Source organism: Pituophis catenifer, unplaced genomic scaffold (assembly GCF_029215685.1).
Source record: "Pituophis catenifer annectens isolate HBS135680 unplaced genomic scaffold, rPitCat1.0.hap2 SCAF_1, whole genome shotgun sequence".
Lineage (NCBI taxonomy): Eukaryota > Metazoa > Chordata > Lepidosauria > Squamata > Colubridae > Pituophis > Pituophis catenifer.
The window spans coordinates 160,371,540-160,398,887 of record NW_027256881.1 but is presented as its reverse complement, the minus strand read 5'-3'; the positions used below and the strand labels follow the sequence as shown (position 1 = coordinate 160,398,887).

General features: G+C 34.2%; 2 protein-coding genes across 4 annotated transcripts in view; one reads left to right on the top strand and one right to left on the bottom strand.

The window, feature by feature from the left end:
* RUNX2 (RUNX family transcription factor 2) overlaps window positions 1–363 on the bottom strand; it is a 168,426-nt gene extending 168,063 nt beyond the window's left edge. Inside the window, exon 1 of the mRNA XM_070956628.1 lies at window positions 265–363. Coding sequence (XP_070812729.1) covers window positions 265–322 — 58 coding nt within the window. The 5' untranslated portion in view covers window positions 323–363. The remainder of the gene's footprint in view (window positions 1–264) is intronic.
* Window positions 1–27,348, top strand: part of SUPT3H (SPT3 homolog, SAGA and STAGA complex component) — a 263,386-nt gene that overhangs the window by 35,161 nt on the left and 200,877 nt on the right. The window contains exon 1 of one of the 3 annotated variants that reach the window (XM_070956661.1): window positions 13,162–13,204. The exons of the other annotated variants lie outside the window; for them this stretch is intronic. The gene's annotated coding sequence lies outside the window, so the exon portion shown is untranslated. Of the gene's footprint in view, window positions 1–13,161; window positions 13,205–27,348 lie in introns of those variants that run through there. 3 annotated transcript variants of the gene reach the window in all.

The window sequence follows — 27,348 nt, the reverse complement described above, 5'->3', positions numbered from 1 at the left end:
ATCGTACCTTGAACACTGATCTGACAACCATACAGTGCTTTCAGTATCTGCTTATGATTATACAGGGAAGGTAAAATCTCCTGACCACTTAGGTGTTCATAGTAAAATGTGTCAAATTCAGTTAATATTCAAATTAAAAGAGCACTATCACTGTTTTTACTCAAACCAAGTTAATTTGGACTAGAAAGTTTAAACACACACATATAGCAAACTATTTTTGAAAATCAACAATATTTCATAATCTTTGGAAACTCAAAGACTTACCCCAGAAGAAGTTTTGCTGACAAGGTGTCACTGAGCTAAAAAGACTGTTCGATGCCATTGCTCTCCCCTCCTGCCGGTGTTTCTTCTGGTGCAAAGAATCTTTGAAGCCTTATACTGAAATCACAAATCATAGCCAAGGTCCATTAAGTTTTGCAGTATGTCTGGTGTGTATAGAATCTAGATGTATTTCCATTCTGACTACAGTAAAAAAAGCAAACATGCTGCATTACTGGTAACATGCAAAAAAAAAAGTAAGGAAACATCAGAAAAAGAAAATGAAGAACTATTTGACAGGTCTAGAACTACCGAACAGAATGTGGTTTGAGAGTACTTACTGACTCTGATGGTCTTCGTGGCTGTTGGTGACCTGTTGAGATTAACCATTTAAAAACCAAAGGCTTCTTGCTGTGTCCTCTTGGAGAAAGTTTGCACCGCACTTGTGGTTCTGTGGTTGTTTGTGAGGCGAATGAAGCATTTACACAATCCAAAAAAGCAAAAGCTTTTAAAACTCCTTTTTTTTGCAAGCCCTGTTACTGGAGAGACAGAATCATGTGGTTTGTGACATCATAGAAGCCAAGTAAAGTGGGACTGCCCAGCACTGTGGCTTTTCCCTTTCCTCCTCCTTTTAAAGTTTGACAAAAGGCCCGTGGTAAGGCCCTTTCTGGAATCCAGAAGGATCTAGCTTTTTAATTTTTGTGACTCATGAGGATTTGGAGAGCATACAAATTGCTGAAAGAGCTTCAACTCCTGTGCTGTTGAAGCATATGGACAGCAGAACTTCAATACTCTGTTTCCCTGCTTGCTTCTCTCTTCTTTCTCTCCCTCCACCCCCCACCCACCTCCTCTGCTCCTTATTGTGTCTGTGGAGAAATAAACCAGAATTGGCACAAATGTCTGTGTGAAATTCTGAACAACAGTGATGATTTACAATAATTTACATATTTGGATTGTATCTCGATCTTGGGGTCTGCTTCATATTTGCTGGGTAGCTGGATTCCTTCTGTTTTTCTTTTTCTCCTTGTCTTCCTGAGCTTGTGAATCTGTAACTCATTGTGAGAAACTTTACCTTACCTCAAGTTCTCCTAGCAGACTGCCTACTGGGGCTGTGTTTTTGGGGCTGTAATTGGCTGTCACTGAAGTGTTAGTTTCGGGATTCCTGAAATCATGTCTGTCTATGTTACATTCTCCTAAAGCTAGCTGGCAGCTTTCTATAATGAACATTAAATGCAATTATATGCAGCCTTTTCTGTTTCCTAGAAAACCTGTCATCTTTATAGTGTGACTTACTTGCATATTTTAGAAAGATGATACACTATGCTGTATTCTGATATCTTTCTGGTAGTTAATGTGAAACAATTATATATTTAATGTGTTCTATTAAAAACAAAATATTACTTACTGAATGTTGAAGGAGAGATTTCTGTATAAGCAGATTTCAAAGGCTTTATTTGCGTTGAAACATAAATCTGATTCATAGGCATTGTTTAGGCAGTTTGTTGTATAAATTTATATGGTCTTTTAAAGTATGTTAAAATACAATTATCTATCAAAAGCTTTAGCTGTATTAATGCACATAGTTAAAATGAAGCTGGTGTTCTGTCTGTAATTTAGACCTCAGAATAAATTGCAACATGCTGTGTAGACTAAAGAATATTGTACACAGACATTGTGTGTTAGCATTATTTGCTTATTTGTGTTTTGGACAAAATTGAAAACATCTTTCAGAAACTGCCTAATCCCTGGCACTATTCCTATGTTTCTGTGGGTAATCTTGTTAATATGGTCATAGACCCATTGACTCTCAATACTAATATCTTTAGTAATTTAACTGAGGATAGTAGTTTAGCAACATATAAAAAAAATTCTACTATTTTTATTTTAAATTAGTGAGATGCACAGAACATTTACCTTTTGCCTTCTATTGAAATCCAAGTAGACAGTGAATAAAACTGCAGGAAAAGATTTTATGTATGCCTATAATGTATAAGGATTGTGGGTACATAATAAATAAAGAGGAGAAAGGAAGTTTAAAAGAAAAATATAGAAAACAATTTTTGTCTGGATTTTTATATCTTTATATCTATTTATGAATTCCATAACTTTAATATTCCTAAATTCTGTATATGTAAGATATACTTCTCCTCTTTTAAAACTTTCAGTGTGCTAAAGTGTTATGCTGCACATTTTAAAAATCTAATTGGTGGTAACAACTAAAGTAATCACAAGAAACAAAGATATAAAATTATGTCAATGAATTGTGTCATACGTGAGAGAATTTTGTAAATTTTAATATAATAGCAATTTTAGATTTTAGATTTTAATTTATTACAGTGTGTTCCTATGCATGAATGAATATTTGAAATAAGACCTAATAGACATACATAGGATTCTGAGTCTACACAGAAGTACCCCCCTCAGTCCAATAGGACTCTCCCAGGTAAGCCTATAGGATTACTATGTTAATGATGTAATTTAATTCATAAGCATCAGTTTACACATGCATATAATTTTCTTCGCTGAAATAATTGATAAATGAAAAAAAAATACCTTTAAAAATATCTTTAAAATCATAAATTTGGGACAAAACTCTAGAAATTGTACTTTTTGGCTAAACATGTCTTAGATTATCTTTGATATCTTGATATTACTGGAATCTGAGTTCTTGTAGTATTCTCACAATATTTTCCTTAACTTTATTTGAAATATTTTGGGTATAATTTATTGTATTTCCGTTAATGCATGAGTTCAAATTTTAAGTTCCTGCAGAATCTTGTAGGGAGCAATGAATCTGATTGTAAGAAACATCTTTTAACATCTTTTGCTGTTTTGTTTTGCATTTATTTGTTGTATTGGATTTCTTTAGAATTCTCAACATACCAGTAACAATCATAGGAAAACGCACGTTTAAAAAGAAAATAAAACTTGTGATCTGTATCTTCTAAAATTGTACCTAGAAAACTGGAGGAGAGATACATAATGATCTCTTTTGTTTGAAAAAGATCTATACCAAGGTGGATTTCCAAAGAAATTGTGGTGATCAACCATGATTTTCCATAATTTGTGAGGAAAATGATGAAGAAAACTTTAACAGCCATCTCTTTAGTAGGTTACAGCGCGGCTATTTAGAATCTGGTGTTGCAATTCATTGGGAAGCAGGTTTTCTTGCTTATATCTTTTTCTTCATCTAAAAATAAATATTCAGTTTTCTGGGTTGATTTGGCCAAAAGATGTCTTTGGCAATGAATAGGGAAAGAATTTGGTCCAACTTGTAGTAATAGACGTTTGTCATCTGATATTAAAAAAGCACAAGCAAAATCAGAATAATCAGATTTATTTTGCTATAGAATCACAAATAAGGTGATGTTTATATTTATATAAACTATTGAATCACAAAATGTCCAAAATCTATTTGGGAAACCTATAGTCTTTACTTGTATGAAATAGTTAAAAGTGAACATAGACAAGTATTTAGGAAGAGTCTACAGTATAAAGCATATATTTTAGAAGGTTTATTTGTACTGTAGACATTTATTTTTATAACAGGTTTAAACAGAATTTCTTGCAACGGTAGCATATAGATGATGTTCACCACAATAAATAACATAATGACACGATTATTAGATGGGTTTTCACAACTTCCAGACATTGCTGTTTTACATTTGCATCTATCAAATATAAAGTCAGTTATTGCATTATTTGAAAGGTGTAATATTGTAAAGCATAACTTTGTTCCGTAACCTGCCTAAAGTCACTCTGCTTTCTATTTTAGCATTCTTCGAACTTCATATCTTATAATTGTCTTCCCTTAATTTATTTAGCAAACTACACTCAAACATAACATGTATAATTATAGTATTTCAGTATTTTGCATCAACATGTTTTTGTCAGAACTTGAAGTTACAATTTTAAAATAGCTTCAATATAATCAGCAGTGCTAGGCTCCCATTAAAAAGCAAACACTTTCCTTTGCCAGTTTTTCATATATGTAACTGCCTAAAGAAATGATTTAAGAACTCCACAATCCATTTTACTACATAGTAGACAAATTTGAAGATATTCCATGCATACCAATAAATATTGTTGGAAAACTTTTCTGGGAGTGTTTTATTTTGTTATGCTTTATTCTTCAGTATGGAATAATAACATTCTTAGTTTAAGAAGAGTTAGTATAAAAATTCATAGAATGTATGCCTAGTGCTAGTAAATATATTAATAACCTTTTCCCATTTTGCCTTCATTTAATGATACTTGTAAACTTGCAAGAAATGAAGAGAGGCTTCCCTAGAAGTTCCCTTTTTAATTTTTTTTTGCTGCAACAGTGTGAGTTAGATTAGTCTGAGAGATAATGAATGGCTCAGAATCACTTGGCAAGTATCATAGCTAAGTGGGGATTTGACCCTGTGTTTCTTTGGTCTATGCACAATATCACAGTGGCTTTCTTGCTACATTACATTAGCCACTTGGAATTAAAGATTAGTCACGTCTAAAACATGTTCCCTATAATAGATTAAGCGCTTATTTAAACAATAACTCTTTTGTTTTCTGAAATTGTTTTCCTTTGCCTCCTATTAGAAGGTAATATGTCTTCTTTTTGCAGATACAAAAATTGTTTTCAGTAGGACAAAAGAGAATGCTTAATCTGTTCTTCTGTTTTCAGAGTATAATTTAAGATGGGAGTTGTAGTTGACTAAAGTAATGCAGATTTTTCTCCTTTTTGAGATCTATCTTCTGAGGTGGAAATCTCAAAGAATATAGCTGAAAACAAAAGGAAAACATCATTATTAAATTTTGAACCAGCAGTGGAAAAAGTAATCACAAAACCCCCTTTTCAAGCTTATCTTTGCTTGTTAAGAAAATGCATGATGCGAAATAGGTTGATTGTCTCCTTGAACTGTCTCAAATCTTCATACTCTGGACAGAATGAAATTATAAATGTAGTGTGGAGGCAGTGACTACATTTTGCTTAAATGTTGAATGAATATTGATATGGAAGGAGAACTAGCGTACTCTTCCTCTATTTAGGATATAGTATTATTTCTTTTCTAATTTGATAAAAACAAAACTATTCTTAACAATTCTGGAGGATGCCTAGTTGGGGTCCACTAAAATTGTGAAGTGTAGTTTTGTTTCTATCAGATTGGGATAAAAGTTGGGAAAAGCTAGGGCTGAGACTGGGAGAGAATACACCATGTCCTAGATCAGGTTTAGAAAAACTGTCCATCGAGGTTTTGCTGAGCTATAGTATCCAGAAATCCTAAACAATGGCAGTGTTGTTTTGAGCTGCTAGGAGCTGTAGTATAAAACATATAGGCTTCCCCAGAGTAATCCTTGATCATCTGTCACAACCTGTTTAAAAAGAAAAACAGGAATTTTTGAGAAAGCCTTAAGAGTAACTAAGCCTTATTAAGTTTGATTAGGAATTTTAAAATTGTTCCTCAACAGCTTTTGAGTGAGTAAAAATAGGGGGAAAAATCCCCAGCTTGTCTTCTGCTTTCTTTGACAGAGGTAGGATGTTCTCCTTCATGAGAAATTCTAAGGGAACAATCATTTTTATGAATTTTCTGGCTATCATAAGAATAATCAGTGTGGTGTTCGGAAAAGAGAATCTTAGTAATGCAATGATTGTACATATACCTCAACTGCAGTAGATAATTGGGTTTTTTAATCAATTGAGCTTTAATAGCAATATTTAACACGACTGGGAAGAATTTTCTCTTTTAAAGAAGATGTGGTACTGCACACAGAATTGTGCCAAGCCATTTTCTCATCAGTCTTAGGGAGCACCAATGACACAAAAAGTGTATTAATATCTTTGCCTCATATAATCACTATAGGAATTAATAAGTTTTAAAATGTAGAAGTTATGTGCTATATTAGAGAAAATAGTGGTAAAATGATTTTTCCTATCTGCTCTTAATAAATATTTTATTCTATATCACTGCATTTTAGAATTTGTGCAGTATGTTAGCATAGCTTGTATTTAAATATAACAAACCATTACCTTCAGAAACTTAAACCATTATTGCTTTTTGCTCCTTCAGTCTCAGTTTTCATTGAAGAAAAAAAAATCTGTTTTGCACAAAATATGGGAAACTTGTCTCACATAACAGTTGAGGATGTGGCTAGGTTAAAACAGGAAACTGCTACCCACAATGCAATGTTACTTACACTACCACTTAATAAAATTTATTTCAAACATGCTACTGACAAAACCAAAGAAAAATAATACCCAAACTATGCTAGTTAGTACTCTAAAAATATATATTCCAAGAAAATGCAAGCAATCTCTTGAGAGCCTTTTTGCTTAGTGAAATGATTACTGCCTATAATTAAAGTATAGGAATTTTCATAGCTGGAGAACTGAATTGTTCTTTTGATAACAGCCGCGCATACATAAAAAATAAGTTTTAATATTAATTCATCATCCACATACGTACCATCTAAGTGCAGAAAGGCAAAGGCTGGTATGAGAGAGGAATATTACAAATGGTTATTCAGTTTAAGTTTTTCGATTATTTAGATTATGTTTTTTGAGATTATTTACTTTGAATTTATTTTATTTTGCTATAAGGAAAAACAATTCACCCACAACCAAACTATTGTCATCAGTTTGAAATAATCTTTATTTAGGGTAGGAACAAAGAAATCCCTTCAAAATGAATCAGATGTGTCTTTAACTTTGTATTACTGGACTATCAAATTATTTTAATAATTGATACAGAAAGTGTCTTCATGTCTCATGCTATTTGTTTGGTATAAATTAATAAATTAGCAAATATCCAACTAGAGGGTAATTATTGTAACAGACTAGAGTTTTTTTCCTCTTTTCCTTCTGTGCAATCATGTTCTGCACGGGTGCTAGTATACACACATTAAGTGTGATTCTCTTATGAAAAGATTTCCTCTATACTTAAAGAAACCTTATCAGGAACAGCTGCTCAGCGCTGTGGATCCTATCCATGTACTCATGGTGGTCTGCTGAACAGCGTTCTTCAACTTTGACAGGTGAGACAGAGACTCTCCAGTGCCACTGCTTTTGGATGACTCTAGCTGTGGTTGGAGAAACTGCATCTTGCCAGAATATATGGGTAAGACCACACACAGCCTTTAAAATAGCCATTGTAAGCTTATTTTTAGGCAATATTCATGACAGTTTTAAAGTTGAATGCCAGTTTCACTGCTGCTTATAGAATTTTCATTTATTTTACTAATTGCAATTGCAGATTTCAATCTGCAATTGTAAAATTACCTCACAGTATTTGCACTAGGGAAAAATATAAACTAATTTTTTAAAGCTTCAATAGAATTCAGGTTGAAATATTATAGCTGAGTATTTGTGTTATTCATAATTTTTGGTGAAGGATTTTATAGTCAATTCTTGCCTTGCAAAGTGTAATCAAGCAATGCACATTTGTCCTGACTTTACATTTATACTTGTTCCAGATGCTTTCAGTGCACTAGGAAGTAGGTAGATTAAGGAGTGAAATCTATTAAGTTCAGATATGAAAAGGAACTGGTTTCTCATTTTAACAACTAGGTATTGTTTCTATGTCTTTGTTACAGAGAATGATTTTTAAGCCTCAATCTGATTAGGTACAGACTATATATGTTCTTCTTATAGGTGATACTACTTTGTGTATCTAAGAGAGCTGTGAGTCCTTCAGATTTGAAAGAAAAATAAAAGAGTTCATGTAGCACTTGTTGGCAGTTCTTTAAAACAGGATTGCATGACTTCCCTCCACAGCTGCATTACAGTTTTGTCAAAAGATTCTTGGGGTTAAGAATTGTTGATAGGTCTTCTGTCCAAAGCATTTTGTACTTTCAGATCCAATGTACTGCACAACTCTTTTATTTAATTTCTACCCTGACGAATTTTTTATATAATTTGGGATGCTGTTCAGTATTTTGGCACTCATGAACATCCAATTGGAGATATCTATTCTTTTCAGGTTTTGAAATAATGACTCTCTGTCCCCAGAAAGATAATATCTTAAGCTGAAATAGTTGAAAATACGTGTTGTTCAGTGAAAAATGTTTGTTTTGAAAAAGTCTGAAGTCAGACAAATGCCAGAGATGATGCATGAAAAATGGAATATTTTGAAATACTTAATTGCTAATGAGACTTATTTTCAAATATATGTATGTAGGATTGCAATTATTGTTATCAGTCCAAAGCTCTTACTCAGGGTGATCTGACTGAGGAATCTCAAGATTCAAATAGAGTGGCTCATAGACTAAAAATAATCTTACAATGATTGTGCTAAAGGTTTTACATGCTGAATTTATCTGGAGGTATAAATGCATTAGATCAAAAGTTCCTTCCAGACTGTCCAAGGTCCAGATTCTCTTTGGAACTTCCTTGTTAGGGAAGGAAGTCAGGGATGTTCTTTTGCCTGGGATGTTGTCTCATTGTAGTCATATGATGATCAATCTCTTACCAGTTTATGCACTATTAAAAAGCACAAAATGATTATTATGGTTTCTTGGCACTCTCTGAGCTTATAAAGGAGAATATCTGTAGCCCAGGGTTGAAGTGAGGGGTGCTTGGTGCTCTCTGAGCTTGGTTGTTTTCTTGTGGACGTTTCATTACTAAAACTAGGTAACATCATCAGTGCTAATGAAATGACTTGGGTAATGAAACATCTCCAAGAAAACAACTAAGGTCAGAGAGCATCAAGGACCCCTCATTTCAACCTGAGCTACAAATATTCTCCTTTATTGAAATAACTATTAATTTGCAGGCTTTGTGTATTAAATTCAGTAACTGTTTCCCAAAATTTATAGATGGGACTGTAATTTGGCAATACTTTTATTTCCTCTATGTTAGGGCTGTCAAACTCGCAACCCGGAGGCAGGATGCGTCATGTGCTGGCCACACCCATGCCCAGTTTAGCGAAGGGGGGAGAAAGTCATGATACATCATGTGATGATGCCGTGACGACGCGAGTTTGACACACCTGCTCTATGTCAAACTTTTAATTGATCGCTTCATTAGACTTGCATTTAAAACATTTGTGTTTTTTATTTTGTGCATAAGACATCAGAGAAAAAGAACCACTTTTTAACTATGTTTATTATTAATGTTGATGTTCAGTGATATATACTGAAAGATCTGTAATGTAGCATTGCATTTTTCTTGTGTTAGAATTCCGTCATACAGAGTGAGGAAGCAACAGAAGATAAACTGATGCAGTTGTAACATCGTAATAAACTATACCATTTTGGACAAAAGCAACCTCTTCTTAAAAGCCTGCAGCCTCTGTGGTGGCAAGCTGTTCCACTGGTTAATTGTTCCTACTGTCAGGAAATTCCTCCTTAGTTCCAGGTTGCTTTTCTCCTTGATTAGTTTCCATCCATTACTTTTTGTCCTGCCTTCAGGTGCTTTGGAGAATAACTTGACTCCCTCTTCTTTGTGGCAGCCCCTCAAATATTGGAAGACTGCCATCATGTCACTTCTAGTCCTTCTTTTCATGAAATTGGAAAGAAGGACTAGGGGTGACAACATTTTTTTTTCTGAGTGGCTTCCTATACAATATGTCCTATTGGTCTTATTGGTAGTGGTAGTGGTAGTGCTAAAAAGAGTGACAAAGCATCTCCCATTTCTCCAAGTATTCCACCCATTTGGAAATAATAGGACATTATAGAGTCCCTGCAAGCTTGCAAAGACAGTAACAAGCTCCCAAAAGTCATAATCTTTTTTTTTTTTTTTTGGTTTGGAAGTTGCCCCAAAAGATCCACCCAAAGAATTTGCTGTAGTATACCCATTTACAGCTGAATTGCCATTTTGTTTATTTATTCATTATTTTGCAGAGATGTGGTTTCAAAGAAAGTTAAGAGTAACAATGATGAGCCTTCCTCCCTCCCTCCTTTATATGCTGTAAAAATACAAAACAGGTGTATAGAAATTTTAAAGATGTCAACTGAATTATTTTACAATTTACTTAATTTTTTGTACAACAAATTAGTTTGTACAATACAGCTAATCCTCAATGTACGACCACAATTGAGCCCAAAATTTATGTTGCTAAATGAGAAATTTGTTAAGTGAGTTTTGTCCCATTTTACGACTTTTCTTGCCACATTTGTTAAATAACTCACTGGAGTTAGTAACACGGTTGTTAAGTGAATCTGGTTTCCCCATTGACTTTGCTTGTCAGAAGATTGCAAAAGGGGACCACATGACCCCAAGTTACTGCAACCATTATAAATGTGAGTCAGTTGTCAAGCATCTGAATGTAGATCATGTGACCATGGGGATGCTATAATGCTCATAAGTGTGAAAAATTATCATAAGTCACTTTTTTCAGTGCCATTGTAACTTTGATCGGTCTCTAAGTGAACTGTTGAAGTCAAGAACTACCTGTAATGGTTTTACAATTTACAAGTCAAAATAAAAAAGCTAAGAACTTAATGTGTTTTATATCACAATAATTATGTGAAACTTTTTCTTATTAAGATTATTGTGTGTGTGTGTGTGTGTATAAAATGCACACCCATATATTGAGAAAGGTTCAGAATAACTGAGTTAGAAGGGACCTTGGAGGTTTTCTAGTTCAATCCCCTGCTCAAGCATGTATGTGTGTGTTTCTGTGTATGTATATAAAATACACAAAATTACACTGTAATTAAAATAATAATGTATATCCATGTGACTATATATATAAAGTGTTTTTCTATCAAGACACTTGGTCTACCCCAGCATCTATACTAGTCTTCCTTTATTTCTTTATCAGTGAAATAAAATTTGGTATAAAAATGGTTTGTTGTGAATGCGACTGCTTGAGGGCTCCTGGATTGGAGTTGAAAGGCGAAAGGGATGCACTTTGCTCCCTCCCACATGCTGGGGTAGACCAGGTGTCTCGATAGAAAAACTCTCTCTCCCCTGGCTCAAGCTGATGAAGGGAGGAGAACTTGTGGCTCGGAGGTTAATACAATTGCCTAACATACAAGTAAGGGTATGGCTAGCTGATGAGAACTAAATAGCTTGAAATAGATCTATACTAGTCTTCCTTTATTTCTTTATCAGCGAAATACAAATTTATATATATATATATTCACATAGACACACATTGAGTATTATTTTAATTGCGAAAGTAAACACACTTGCAATTTTTAACCAAATTTTCAGGTTCAAAGATGAAAAGAAAGGGAGCCCAACCTGAAGACTTTAAAAGAACCATCACCCCAATAATTCTTTTTTTTTTTTAAATACCTGGAACAAATTGTTAAGCTGCTATAACATGACAAGATGTTTCCACAGTTCCCACAGGCGTGAACTAACTCTTCTACCATAATCTGAATCAAATTTAAAAGTCTGAGGAGCAATTTTGAAATAAAGCAAATTCAGTAGTTGAGTCTAAATCATATTCTTTTTCTACTAGATTAAGAACAAAAATTATATTTTTTAATATTTCTCAGTTTTGACACTGAATAGGATATACTTATATCTGGCAGCCTCAATTTTCTTTTGTTTTTTTTACAATTATCTTTCCATGTTATAGTATTTTGTGACATTTGTTGTTTCTTTGCCGATTTACGTGATGTTTTACTTATTAAACTGACTAAATATCACTTTGTTACTTTGTGGTACTCAATTTTGTTTTGGGTGGATTTGCTGTAGCTGCGCGGCAGTATTGTTTATAGCTCAGTTTCAAGAAAAATGATACCAGACGTTTGAAAAATGAAACACTTGTAAAAATTTGTGGCATCTCTACAAGTTAAACATATATTGATGAAAGAGCTGTGGAGAATACCTAATTTGGAACTACTTCAGACAAATTACAAAGAATCACTGAGGGTTTGGACTTGTGGGCAGGGAGAGAAAAGGCTGGTAGTTTACTGTTCAGTTACATTGCCCCATCCTCATTTCAGACTACAGAATTTAGGCATTGACTTCTGTTTACAAGTTATGTTTTCTTAGCATTTGTGGAAAATGATATTCTGTATGGTTGTATATATAAATGCATTGGTTTATTTTCTTAATTCCGCTAAGGTTATTTTTTATACCTGAAATATTGGTATTAATTTTGTTTCATAAACAGGGCTAAGTATACTTGTGGGTTGTAATTTCATTACTTTGTTGCATTGCATAGAGTTGTATGAATGTGAATTGTGTCTGGGGAATGCATACAGAATAAAAGGAATTGGTACTTATCTGAGAAATAAGAAAAACTTCCGATTGTTCTTCTACGAAAATAATTTAGGTTAACTTTCTTTGTGTTGGGTTAATATTATCGGCATATGTCTATGAAATAACTAGAACTTTTAAAACACAAGTGGTTTTCTTCCTGCTAATATTCATGTACTGTATCTGCACATCTGTAAATTCTCCCCCAGTCTCTTTGAAATGATTGGCATCACATGGAGTTATGTCCACCACAATTGGTTTGAGTCCATATTGACAACCACTAAATTTCACATTGCGCTAAACATTTTGCCTATGATCCAGAGCATTTTGAAATTTACCATAGCACGAGAGAATGATATAAACTTATCTAAATAATAAATGTTTTTAAATTTGTCCTGCATGTTCTCAGAATTAGAAAAGAAAATTGTTCCTGCAAGTTCCACAAGCTTATGAAAAAGTACTCCTATTCCTCCTATTTCCTTGTTGCTCCAAGTCCTGTGGTAGTACTTTTCTTCTTTGTTATCCTATTAATAATATATTCTGTTAAAAGCCTAATTCTAATTTGAATTTACCAGGAGCCTTCTGTTCCAAGCCTTTGCATAGCATATAATATACTGATATGTTACATGATATGATACGTCACTTTATTCTAATACATTTCCATTTTATAAAGGTAGTCACAAATCTACTTCTGCGTTCTATGTTTTTCCAGGCTATTGCCCTACACAAGGCACATCTTTGAAAACTGCTTAGAAATCTTCTGCAAACAATGCATTTCAACTGAGATCAACAGCCGTGACTCTGCAAGCTACTGTTAGTGGTTTCTGGAAGCTAATTTGTTAGCTAACTTACACACTGAGCTCATTTGCCAAAATACATTGTTGTCATCTGCCCCAAAGGTCATTGTCTTCCACCAGAGATACTATCAGAAATTATAAAAGCAAGCACACTGAAGGGAACCTCTTCCCTCCATCACATTATTATGGTGTTGGTCATTTTCAGTAGACATTCAAAAACAGACTTTAGCTATGCAAATTCAAAAATATATCTTTTATTACAATATAAATTATTGTACATAGGCTAGAATTAACACATAGCTGTATGATAGATAGATAGATGGATAGATACCCTGTTTTCCCCAAAATAAGACATCCCCTGATAATAAGCCCAATTGGGCTTTTGAGCACATGGCAATAAGACCAAGCGCTTATTTCAGGGTTTAAAAAAACATAAGACGGTCTTATTTTCTGGGAAACACGGTAGACAGACAGACAGACATATTCATGTGTAAGCAAAAGGGTACATATAAAACACTGAACTGTTGTTTCTAAAACATTGGCTTTTTGTCTCTAGCATAATATTACATATTAATCTTATAGCCAGCTTTCTTTAGCTGGGTTTTTTTGGTGGTCTTAATGTTTACTTGATGGACAAGAAAACTACATGAATGTATCGAACAAGTTGCTGAGAGCCAAGCTTCACTCGAAACAAACTTTGCCCTGACCATTACAACACCCATTCATCTGATGTTTTTCTCCTTTTTATCCATTATTTGTCAAAGAGAATGTACAGACAAATCACTCTTTCTTTCCTGGACTTGTGCTAATTATGAGGACAAAATCTCATCTGTAACAATGCCATCACTTGGTAGATGTTAACTTTATACATTCTTTGGTTTTTTTTGTTACATATGATAGTGTACAGTATGACTGCTTTTTTCAGAGGTTTTAAAACTTGTTAGTATTCTATTAAATGATTGTTTTTTTAAAAATAATTATTAAAAAGCAAGCTTCCTCATATTAGTTAATGGAAGATGACTTCATGCATAAGGGATTCAATGGACAAAGTAGAATATTGAGCTCTATATAATATTATTAAGTGATCCTTGATAGCAGAATAGGTCATGCAATTATGTCTCATATAAGCCTGGAGAACATGGATGATGGCTTACAGTCTTTTCAGCTCTATTTGCTGATGGGACATGAAAGTCTTAACCTGGCCCAAAGTATTCTAATAAAGTGTACAACATGTTGAAAAACCAACACCAAAGCTGAGCTCCTTACTCCTTGCATGGCAAAGCTAAACAAAATAGATTTAGTTCCTATAGCTTTGTTCTCCTGGTGGAAATTGTCTTGACTTGCTGAAATTTGTTTGCTAAGCACTTGTGGATAAAATGTCTTCTTTTCATCTTAAATTCCAAATCCTATCTGTAAGTCTATTCTTGTTACTGAAGTAGCATTTTCCTCTTTATATGTACATAAATCTATTTAAATAGGTTCAGTCTGCCATTTGGCTGATATATAATGATCATGTGAGATAAGAAAATGGTCAGTGAGAAAACTGTTAAAAGAATGGAAAGTTGACATCTTTTGGAGGTATGTGCATGAAAAACGGAATATATAATTGTGTCTTGAAGAATGAATTGAAGCACTTCCCCTATTAGCAATTTCTGGCAATCCCTCAGGTTTCACTGCTGAAATTAAATAGCAAATTGATGGGTTAATTTTATTGATTTTTAATTATGAAGTTTTCAAACTTATTTGAAAAAAAATAAGCTCTCAAATGCATATTTCAGTTTCTTCTTTTAATTAAAATATATCCAGTCCACACCTACAGAATTAATGAATGAATGAATGAAGAGAGAAAAAAAGAAATAAAGATTTTATCTTTACTACATATCTCAAGACCTTCAAAGCCTGAAAAAAGTACTTTAAGGAAGAGTAGCCCACTCTTATAAAATATTGCTTTATTCCTTACTCCCATTTTTCTCTCTTTCTATTGGGAAATGGTAGTCCCATGATCTTTATTTTGGTAGATTATTGTTTTGGCTATAAGGGAAGAGATTTATGTTCTGCCAAACTGATTTTCTTGTCTCATAGCACATTTCATTTTTTTTAGTAAATTATAGATAAATTATATTTAAATGTAAGATTTTCCAGGTTGAACTAAATAAATAATAATTATGGCTTAATAGTCTTATGTACTGTACTTTGAAAAAAATGTGAAATTCATCTATTTGTTCAATATATAATAAAAGTTATGGATGAAATTATATTCCATTGAGTCTAAGAGTTTAGGACAAGGGTGTCAAACTCGTGTCACGTCATCATGTGACATATCGGGGCTTTTTCTCCCTTTGCTAAAATGGGGGTGGGGGTGGCCAGTGCGTAACGCATCCGGCCCATGGGCCAGGAGTCTGACAGCCCTGGTTTAGCAGATCCATCCTCGTCCAGTTAAAGCAAAGGATCATTCACCAAAATTTGGGAGCTTGACTTTATAGAACAAATCTTCAGACTTTTATGTCTCTATTGAATGTGTATGTGTGTTTTGTAATGATGGTTCATGTGCACTGAATTCTCCTCTACAAAATGGGCATGTTTCCCAGAGAAAACATGATATTACTTTGTTAATCAGGATGGAGCCTTATCCTGCAATGAGACCTGCATTTTGGTCTTTTACCACATCATTTCTGTTTTCTATGTAGACTAAAATAGACATAGAGTAAACCAACCCCAGAAGTCAATTACAGGGTTTTATAGTGATGTACTGTGAAAAATTTGGTCATGTTTTTCATTATACGGAATGTTCTTTCCGAAGACATAAACAGAATTTTTTAAAAAAACCTATGCTTCAGGGTTTTTTAAAAAAATATTTTGCCTATTTCTTTAAAAATACTGATTTTTTTTTTAAAAAAGATCATCTTAATTACATAATAAAACTTTTTATAAAAATATAAGTATATTTTTTTTACTATTTGGATTTTAGTGACCAAGGTCTACTGCAGAGTTCTTTTTTCAAATAAATATGAGGAGATCAGAGCAGTTTTGTTTCTGTTTTCTAACTGGATTTAAGAACATGACTGATCTTATTATATTCTAGTTTATAGGAAAACTTTATTGTTGTTAAAATAGAAGATGAGAAGCAGTGAAGTTGGAAGGCAGTCATTTTTCCAAGAGACACTTAACGGAATGAATAGAAAATAAGGTGCAGTTGAACAACTGAAATTATATATAATGGGAACAGTAACATACTACAGACTACATAATGTGGGTTGAATTCAAAGTTATGTAAAGCAGAAGAGAAATGGTAGATTTCAGGAAAAACTGTAAGAAAACTACTTACTTTTAAAGCCTAACTTTCTTAAACTGATATATAGCTGCAATATTCTTTTATTGTGCTTTTTTATAATGTAATTAGCATCAAACATTGCACTATGTGGATATTTATTTAATTTACCAAGCAATCCTGTGCCTGTCTAATTAGAAGTATCTACAGTATTTTACTTGAACTTATAGGATGATTATCTATGGATCAGAGGAAGCGCCATGGTGGCGCAGTGGTTAGAATGCAGTACTGCAGGCTAACTCACTGCTCACTTCAGAAGTTTGATTTTGAGCAGCTCAAGGTTGATTCGGCCTTCCATCATTCCAAGGTCAGTAAAATGAGGACCCAGATTGTTGGGGGCAGTATGCTGACTCTGTAAACCGCTTAGAAAGGGCTGTGAAGTGGTACATAACGCTATATCGTTATTATGATGATTAATGTCATTCATAAATAAGATTGCAGACATACGTTTATATCAAAATATGGATATGTAGGAAAACTATATGGTGGTCTTTGACCAATGTATGCACACACACACACACACACACACACACACACACACACACACACAGGTAAGTTTATAAAATTCTACACACATCATTAAAAAAAGATACGGGATTCTGTTAGTGAAGTGATACAACATAAACTAGTGGTTTGCTTTCTTAGCCTAAGCACCCTAGATTGGCCATCTGTGAAATTGGGGAAAAAATAAACATTGAAACCAGAAACCTTTTTTTAAGTCGTCAAAAGTGTTGGAGCACAAAAAAATGCAAATCACAAAATTAAGCATATTTGAACATTGAAATAATCTAAGAATATTTTAAAAATGAAACATTTATACCATATTATTGCAGACCAGAATTAGTCACATTTAAACAATGTGTATTGATTTTGAGAAACTTTTTGAACTTTTTGTTTTTTTCATACACTTTAAAAACAAAAGGTTTGACCTTTAAATTTATACTAACCAGGAAATTAAGCTAGTGTGATGTATTGACTTTCACCCAATGATTTTCTTAGCCCAACCTATCTCACATATATTTTTTTATTCTTTTGTTATTGTTATTGAGGGGAAAAATAAGAAATGAACACTTTATACATTGGCTTGAGTTCCTGAAGGAAAGATGGAATATAATTAATAAAGTTCTGTTTTAAGGTTACAGAATTATGCAACGCAAAATGTGGAAATTGTATACAAAAATCATGGGGCTACCCAAAACTAATCTTCAATGTCTCTTTCATCTATATTTCTGAATGGGGGTATTTTGCAGTGAAATATTTGTAATATATAGTAACAGCTTCAGTTGCATAAAACTATTAGTTGCAAAAGGTTGATTTGTGTCAAGTTCCATATTGCATATATTATTACATCAGTGACTTGGTGACTCAGACAAGCACGCTAACAATAAACAACAGCCTGATCAAGGAACAACCAAGATCACTGTGACCAACACTGACTGTTAAACCTGCCTCAGCTTGACCTTCTAAATAAGAATGATTCTTAACTCCATTTATTGAGAAAGGTATAGGTTTAGTAGAAGTGAAGTGAATTACACTAATGCATAGCGAGAACTGAGAATCGCACAACAAAATCTCCAAGTCTAATTTTTTCCTCCCTTCAATCACCTCCCATTACTGGGTTCCCATGTCCAATGAAATTCTGAAAAGATGTTTTCAGAATGGTCACTTCAGGTGTAGGTTTGGTATGCAGCTGCATTCCGTTCCCAGCCAGTTGTACTTGGAAGTCCATCTCAGAGAGATACAGTGAACTTTCATTTTCCCAAAGCATCCCCCCTCTCATCCAGCCCCCAAGTTCATGGCAGCTGATGCTGAATGATTGTGATGCGCAAGTGTGAGGTGGCAACTGGCATTGACAGAGCAAGCCACTAGTGAGAAAAACACACTCCCTTCTAGCACTGATGATGTCACCTAGTTTGGTAATGAAACATCTGCACAAAAATCAAGCTAAGAGAACACTAAGGACCCCACAGTTCAACCCTGAGCTGCAAATATTGTCTCCTATCAATATAATATATCTGTTAAGGAGTGATATTTAGAGCTTTTTTCTCCAGCAATTTACTGGAAAAATGGAAACAATATTTTAACTGATTCATTTGTTTAAATATATATATCTGTATGGAGAGTAGGGAGGTGAGAAAGTAAGTGAAAACTGGATTGGTGAGTGGCTTTTTGTTATACCAGAAATGTTTAATTGCAACCTGGAATCAGTTGGATAGTCACCCATAAAGGAAATGTCTTCTTCAAGTCAGGTTTGTTTCCTGGTGACTTCTTGGATTCCTCTCTGATGCTTTCTTGGCATGATATGGAAGTGGTTTGTGACTGCCTTCTTAAAGAATTATTTCCACCTTTTAGTCTATCCCAAAGCCCTGGGATTCCCAGGTGGTGTCTCATCCAAATGCTAACCATGGGTTTCTACTAAATCAGCTAAAGACAGTTCTATTATACCACATACTGAGGAGATGTCACTCATACTTAGGAAAAAGAAATAGACCCCAGTCTGGAAAACTAACATACTTAAACTCTACTATAAGCTAACACATGTATTTTCAAAATAATGCCTTCTATACTAGTGCGTAATATTAAGTGTTGTATTTGCTGCACAAAATTATGATAAATATATGGTAACATCACACAAATGTCACAGTTACTTTCATCCCAGTGTTGGGTGCAAGTACAAAGTCACAGCATGTGTGATCACATCATTATTTGCCCCCATTCTCTAGACCAGTTTTTTTTTTTTTTTTCAAACTTGGCAATTTTAAGATGCTGGCTGGAGAATTCTGGGAGTTGAAACCCAGACATCTTAAAGTTGCCAAGTTTGGAAAAAAATCTGCTCTGAATTCATGGCTGTTTTTGTAACAGATGTTATTATATGTACTTTAATATACTAATTTGATCTTTTAGAATGGTGGTGTTCATTATGTACTATGGTGGATTAGCTCTGGCTAGATCCAACACGTTCCTTTCAGCAGTCATTGATGGTAAATACAAAAAAAATCTCTTCCATGAACAACTTCGCCGCATGCAACATATCGTATTGTACTGTAATCTCTATTTGAACCTGAATGATGTATTAATTTGACTCCTCATAAATCAGCCCCCAAGAATAGATGACTACTGTGTATCTTCTATCTTCTATCAGATGATATGACCACTATTACTTATAATTTAGCCAAAGTTTTCCTTGCTTCCATGAAAGTGAGGCAGAAAATATTGGCCAATAAGACTGCATTTCTTTACTATCTTCAAAATTTTATCCTTTCCCTCTCCTTCTTTTTTAAATAATGTATTAGTCATCTATCTGTGTGTATATGTACACCCACCGTTCAAAGACTTACCTACTATGTGGACTTTCCAGCTGCAACATACAGGTAATCATCAGTTAATGAGCACTCGTTCAGCAACCATCCAAAGTTATGTTGGCACTTACAATCACTCCTCAATGTTCCAGCTGTCCAGAACTCCCGTGGTCATGTGATCACGATCCAGGCATTTGGCAACTGGCTCACACTTACAATGTAGTATCCCACAATCCCATGATCTTGACTTGTAGTCCAATTTTATTTTGTTGCTTAACTTAAAAAAACCCAGAAAATCTTATTTAGAAATAGTACTTGATTGGTCAAAAGCAAAGACATATCTATTAATCTGTTTAAGAGGAGGGTGATAAATTCTGCTATTTGGTTTACTGAATGTTCCACATATTGATAGCTGAAAAAAAATTGATGAAAAGAGATGAAAATTATAATGTAAGCTCTGAAATAATATCACATTTAGTTTCAAAATGTTTCACTGGTTCAGTCCATTTTGCAGATTCCAGGTGTTAACTGCAACATTTGATATCTCCCCCCCCCCGCCCAGACTGCCCTAATACATATCATCACATAAAAGCTATTTTCAAGGAACCATGATATATAAATGCTACTGTTCATCTATTATATGCCCCTTATTCTTACAAAACTTTATTCTGATACTTGAGAGCAGATAATGCAGGCTTGCTGTTCTGTTTATTTTTTGCAATTAATTTACTGCGTAGTTAAGAGAGTTTATTTATGTAGTGTAAAAATACTTTAAAGTGTTACATTTTTCTGCCCCCTTTAATAGTCTTTTTACTGTTTCTTTATGCATATTAACATCAGTTTTTTGTTAGGGTGCATAAAAAAGCCCTTGATTTTGTAATTTTATTTTTTTCAAAGACCTACATAACAAAAAATGCAATTATTACTTTATGGCTTCTAAAGCACTTCTGGTTGTTGGGAAATGTGAAGTGACCACATTTCAGGCATTTGGCAACCAGTTTTCCTTTATGACTGATTGCAGCATCCCACAGTCACATGACCACAATTGTGAATATTTTTCTTTTTTTTGTCAGTTTCTAGTGGGTTGTTTTGGATTTTTTTGCAATTCTTTTGGAAGAATGGGTTTGCTTAATGGCAGTGATATTTGCTTAACGATTACTGATTTCCTTAACAACCATGGTGATTTGCTTAACAACTGCCCAAAAAATGTTGAGAAATGGATTTCCAATCCCAATTGTGGTTGTAAGTCGAAGACTACCTGTAGGATACCAAAATCTTTGTTTATTTTACTTAAAATTGTACTGAACTAATCCTAATAGTAATTCTTATATTTCTAAGAAATAATTAATTTACGTTAATGTTATTAACCCAATAAAGGAAAACATAGTGAAGTATATAATATGCTAAAAAGAAGGGAGGAAGACCATGTTGCATTATGCTGTCGTAAGATAATACTTGGAGTCACCTCAGTTGCATCAGTTATTTATGTTCAGTCATAGGCTGCATGCAAAACATGGCACATTACCAGAAAGCCCCACTTTCTGAGTGGCTAAAAGGAAGTAAATGTAATTATCCTGTACTCTCCTTGGGGATCTTGTTATGAGTGAGGTGATAGATAAAGCCCAAGGAGATGCTTTAAGCTCTTTCAAACGGCAGCAGTGCAGCATCACATGTCTCAGGTTTGAATTCCCTCCTCACTAAAAGGGCAGAAGCACTGTTCTTTGAATGTCTGGTGAAGCCTGCCTTCCACAAGAATTGAGGGGAGGGCATTACAACAGGCCAATATGAGTGACCTTCTGGTGCTTTTGGAACCAGTATTGGACAGAAATTGAACAGCTGCAATACTTTTTTGGGGGGGTCTTATTGGGATAGTAAGGATGGAGCCTGATATCTCTTTGCAGGTCAGTATCTCTGGCATATTGTTTGAACGGTGTTCTGGCCTGGTCAAACCCCAGTGGGATTAGAGGAGAATCCAGAATAGGTGAAGATGGCACAAAGTGAATTCTACCCAGAAGATTGGGATTTGTCTCTTTTTTTTTAAGTTTTTTTTTTTTATTTCTCATAAACACATTTACATGTACAGTCATTTCCATCATTTTTCATTCATCTTTTTTAACTTTCATTTTTCATTTTTACTTTTTCAGGGCTGTTCTTTTACCCTTTACCTTTACTCCAACCTTTCTCCTCCTCCCCTTCTCTTCCTTTCTGTTTCTCCTCCTACTTCTTCCGTTCTTCCTCTCCTTCTCTTTCCTACTTTCCCTTCTCTTCCCCCACTCCTCTCATCTTCCCCCCTTCTAACCTTCTCCTCTGCTCCTCTATCCCCTCCCTTTTCTTCCTCTCCTTTTCCCTTTCTTCTTTCTCCTCTCCTCTCCTCTCTTCTCCTTTCCTCTTTCTCTACTCCTTCCCCTCTCTCCTGTTGTTTCCCTTTTCAGTTCAATCTAAAGTGGTATTCGAGCAGCCCCAATTTTTTAATTATCTTTATTCTCATTTCAGTTTCTTATTCAATTCTTATTTAATTTTATTACATCATTTGCGTACATTTTTATGATATCTCACTTTTTCCCCTTTAACCCTCCCCCTCCCCTTTCTCATTTTACTTGACATCATCTGGGTATCTATTTTTCTAATTGTTTTCTGGGATTTATCTTGAAGTGTCAAAACCGTCAGACTGCTTGGTTTAAAAATTAGTTTGTGCCAGTAATTAATATGCTTTGTCACATAGTTTTCAATTGAAGCCATTCCAACCTCCACCTGAAGACCAGAGTTTGGGGTGAACGTGGGACCAAAATTAATTCCTTACAAAAACTGATAGGACTTCTAGTGATTTTATGTTATGTGCACGTACTTGGAGGCCATAGGATGCCTGAGCCTTGCCTCAAACATTGTATATGTTCATCTTTGTGATGAATAGAGATGTTATGAAAGAACAGAAAAGGTCTATTTCAAAGGTTACTGTTACAATTGCGAGAGATTTTATTCTAATCCATGTGCAAATCTAAATTTAGGACAAACTGTTTAACTTCTGATACAGCTTTTACAGGCTGCAGTATTTTCAAAGATTGAGCCAATAGGCCAAAGCAGAAGTTGCTATTTCTTGCCAGGAATCAAAGTTATCGATGAGAATTAAATAAATCACATATCTCTTCCAGATCAATCATGTTCATCAGTATTTCAGTCAACTGCATATTTTTATTGATGCATATTTGAGATCCAGTCTCAGAGTTGTATTTGATATGTGGTGGCAAACAGACATGAAACGTTGTTCTTAAAAAGTAGATTGAATTATTTGCAAGACATATTTCTCTTTAGGCAGAGATTTATGCAATATCACTCAACACTAACATAATGTAAGTGCAACAGGGATGTAATTATTTCTATGATGGTTGGCAAATCTAATTATAGTAGTAGAGGGTTTTTTGTGCATGTGATGAAATGACTGATTTGTTCCTTCCAAGCATTAGGAGTTTGAAAGAAAATTCTTAAGTATTTAAAGTTCTTAATTTGCTTCATCTGATTGCTGTTTAAGGGGACCATTAGCACTTTACTTTTGTAAATGTCATTATTCTTGCTAATTTCTACTTTTACTTCATTGCAGTAAACACCTATGGTTTGTAGATTCTGTGGAAGACTAATCGCTTGTGAGGAAGAATATGTTATTCATGTGGTACAAAATAAATGTTAATCTTTTGTTTAGCATTGAGTGAGGAAAAAGCTTGCTTCTTTTGTGTTTTATTTATCTTGGAATCTCTTTGTAGCCTCAATAAATTTCATATTAGTACTTAAGACCCTTCTCTATGAATGTGTAAAATTAAGAATAATTATTCTCTATAAAATATTCTGGCCTTTGTTTTGTTAGAGAGCATTTCATTTAGCAGAGATGCTATTAGCTGGCAAAATCCTACCAGGCAGGATTGCAAAATATTTTTTTCAGATTTGAAGATTCTTCAGGCAACCAAAGTTAGGACAGGGACCCATTTTGTAGGTTCTTTCAGAATGCTTGTCAATGACTCTTTATCGATTAAAAAGTTACTCAGGAAGCAGATATCAAAGTCACAGGTATTGGATGGGAACTTAGAAATAGCGCTTGTGAAAAGATGGGGAAAAAACAAGATGCAGTTTGTGTTACATCAAGAGACATGGATGAATCATGGAAAGCAATAATTCTATTTTATTTTGCATTATGCAAACCCCACTTGGAATACTGTGACTGGTTTGAGGCAGCATGTTTAAAAATAGTTTTTTAAAAAATGCAGCAGACTCTGAGAAAAATAGCAAGGATTATCAGGAGCCTTGGAATTAAATCCTAAAATGAGAAATTGAGAGAATTGGATTGTTTGAGTAGAGGAGTTTAGATGGAGATTTGACAGGACTCTTCAAATAAATTTGAAGTCAGAAAGATTTGACAGTCAGAGGTATATCAAAATATAGTATCGATTATTCCATAGTTTAATGCATAAAATATTTAATTTAAATTATCAAGAGGGATATTCCAGTTGAATGTTAAAAAAAATCTAACATTAAGAAAAGTTTTATATTAGAACAGTTATTCACAAATGTGATGGGCTCCTCTTTCCTGGAAATATTCAGATAAAACTTACCTGTTCTGTTCTCTTGCACTTGCTGTTCAGTATTGTGACTGATTTCCTTGCAAAGCACATTAAAGTGATTTGCTGATAAGAGTCATAAAATCAATGAAGTGGAACATAAATTGGGTTGGTAGTGCTAATGATGTGCTATTATTCCTCTCTTATCTTAGAAATGTGTGTCTTATTTACTTACTAAACCTTACACTGTATCAGCACTATACAGACAGAGTCGAACTTTAGCTGCTCTGTAGCCTAAACAATAGAAATATGTTTGGGTTAACTTTTTAGAATTTTTTAGTTTGTAGTATATTGGGTACCTTTTCAGTAATAACTGTGTCAAATGTTATCTGGAAATTATAACTTCCTTTATTAAAAAGATTTGGGCTGAAATATAATTATGGAAGACATTTTATACATATATACAGTACTCCTAAGATATGTTGCATGCATCAAAATGGTGAGTTTATCATATTTTTTCTTACATTCATGATGAAATAGGTCATTTTTGTGTTGTCCATACCAATGTTGGTAATTTTTTTCAGGAGATAATCAGGGTCACTGAAATACAGCAGAGCAGATAAAAGAGAGCTTTCTATAAAAAACCTCAATTTATATCTGACAGTTATATTCATGACATAATGCCTACATTCAATTATTGCTCTTGATAAAATTCTCACTCAACTTTTTAACTTTTTAATTTTTCTTGTCATTGAGAGTGATGGCACACATTTTAAGGGAGACCACACATAAATAATTTAAAAATAAACAAACAAACAATCCTGTTCCTTGGTTGTGTAAAAACAATTCATTTCAGGGACCCATCAGTCAAACAATAGGGCTGTATTCTGAAATCCTTGATTAAAGTTGCACGTGTTAAAGAAATGAAACTGGGTGGAAAAAAAGATGATACAATGTATTTTAAGGGTGCCTGTCTTTTGTGACAAACAAAACAAAATCTTTATTTAACATCAAGGTATACAAAAAAAGATACAAAAAAGATGCTGAGGCTCTAGAAAGAGTGCAAAGAAGAGCAACAAAGATGATTAGGGACTTGGAGACTGTATGATATACAGTTGCAGGAACTAGTTTAACAAAGAGCAGGACTGGGGGTTGACATGATAGCAGTCTCAATATTTGATGGGCTGTCACAGAGAAGAGTTGATCTATTCGCTAAAGCATCTGAAGGTAGGACAAGAAGTAATGTATGGAAGCTTATCAAAGAAAAAAAAAAGATCCAATGTAGAATTAAGGAGAAATTTCATACCAGTGAGAACAATTAATCAGTGGAACCTCTTGAATCCAGAAGTTGTGAGTGCTCCATAATTGAAGGTTTTCAAGAAGAGATTGGACAACCATTTGTCTGGAATAGTATAGGGTCTCCTATTCAATCTCAAAGTTCCCTCTGTTATTCTATGATTCTATAATAATGTCTTTTATTGTTTGATTTGATGCTTGCTGATGCATCATATATATTGAACGTATCATTTTCTCCAAGGAGAAGCCATGGGAAGCAGTGATAATGTTACACTTACAGTTGTGTGGACATTTTAACCTGCAGACCCTTCACTCGAAGGGTGAGCTTGGAATCAGCTCTGATGGATCAGATTAGATATTTAAGGGAGAGCATATAGGTAAGACAGCAAACCCTTACGAAATGTGAGGAAATAAATTAGGTTGCAAACTTGGGAATCACAACAATACTAAAGTGATCATAACTGAAAGCAGTTGACACCACCATAGGTGGACTGTTCCCTGTCAGAATGCTATGATAGTAGTAGTACTGGCATTGTTGGGCACAGCTTTCAGAACAGATAGGCAGATCTATAAATAATTTAAATAAATAAATAAGAGTGCTTATATAATTATAATATATAATTATAAATATATAATTATATATTTATATAATATTATATATTATATATAGTATTATATATTTGGGTTCAGTTTCCATTTATTATATTTTCCCCACTGCCAAACAGCTGAAGGTCTCCTTTCTTCACTGTTAGCCTATAGAAAGATGCATTCTAGAGTCTCCTAACATACAGAATAGAATAGAATAGAATTCTTTATTGGCCAAGTGTGATTGGGCACACAAGGTATTTGTCTTGGTGCATATGCTGTCAGTGTACATAAAAGAAAAGATACATTCGTCAAGAATCATAAGGTACAACACTTAATGATAGACATAGGGAACAAATAAGCAATCAAATCACATTAGGAAACAGTCAATATAAATCGTAAGGATACCAGCAACAAGGTTACAGACGTACAATCATAAGTGGCAGGAAATGGGTGATAGGACTAATGAGAAGATTAATAGTAGTGCAGACTTAGTAAATAGTTTGACAGTGTTGAGGGAATTATTTGTTTAGCAGAGTGATGGCGTTCGGAAAAAAAATATTCTTGTGTCCAGTTGTTCTGGTGTGCAGTGCTCTATAGCGTCATTTTGAAGGTAGGAGTTGAAACAGTTTATGTCCAGGATGCGAGGGGTCTGTAAATATTTTCACAGCCCTCTTTTTGACTCGTGCAGTATACAGGTCCACAATGGAAGGCAGGTTGGTAGTAATTGTTTTTTCTGCAGTTCTAATTATCCTCTGAAGTCTGTGTCTGTCTTGTTGGGTTGCAGAACCAAACCAAACAGTTATAGGGGTGCAGATGACAGATTCAATAATTCCTCTGTAGAACTGTTATCAGTAGCTCTTTGGGCAGTTTGAGCTTTCTGAGTTGGCGCAGAAAGAACATTCTTTGCTGTACTTCTTTGATGACATTTTTGATGTTAGATGTCCATTTTAGGTCTTGAGATATGCTAGAACCTAGAAATTTGAAGGTCTCTACTGTTGATACTGTGTGGTCTAGTATTGTAAGAGGTGGTAATATGGGAGGGTTTCTCCTAAAGTCCACCACCATTTTTACGGTTTTGAATGTGTTCAGTTTGAGATTGTTCTGG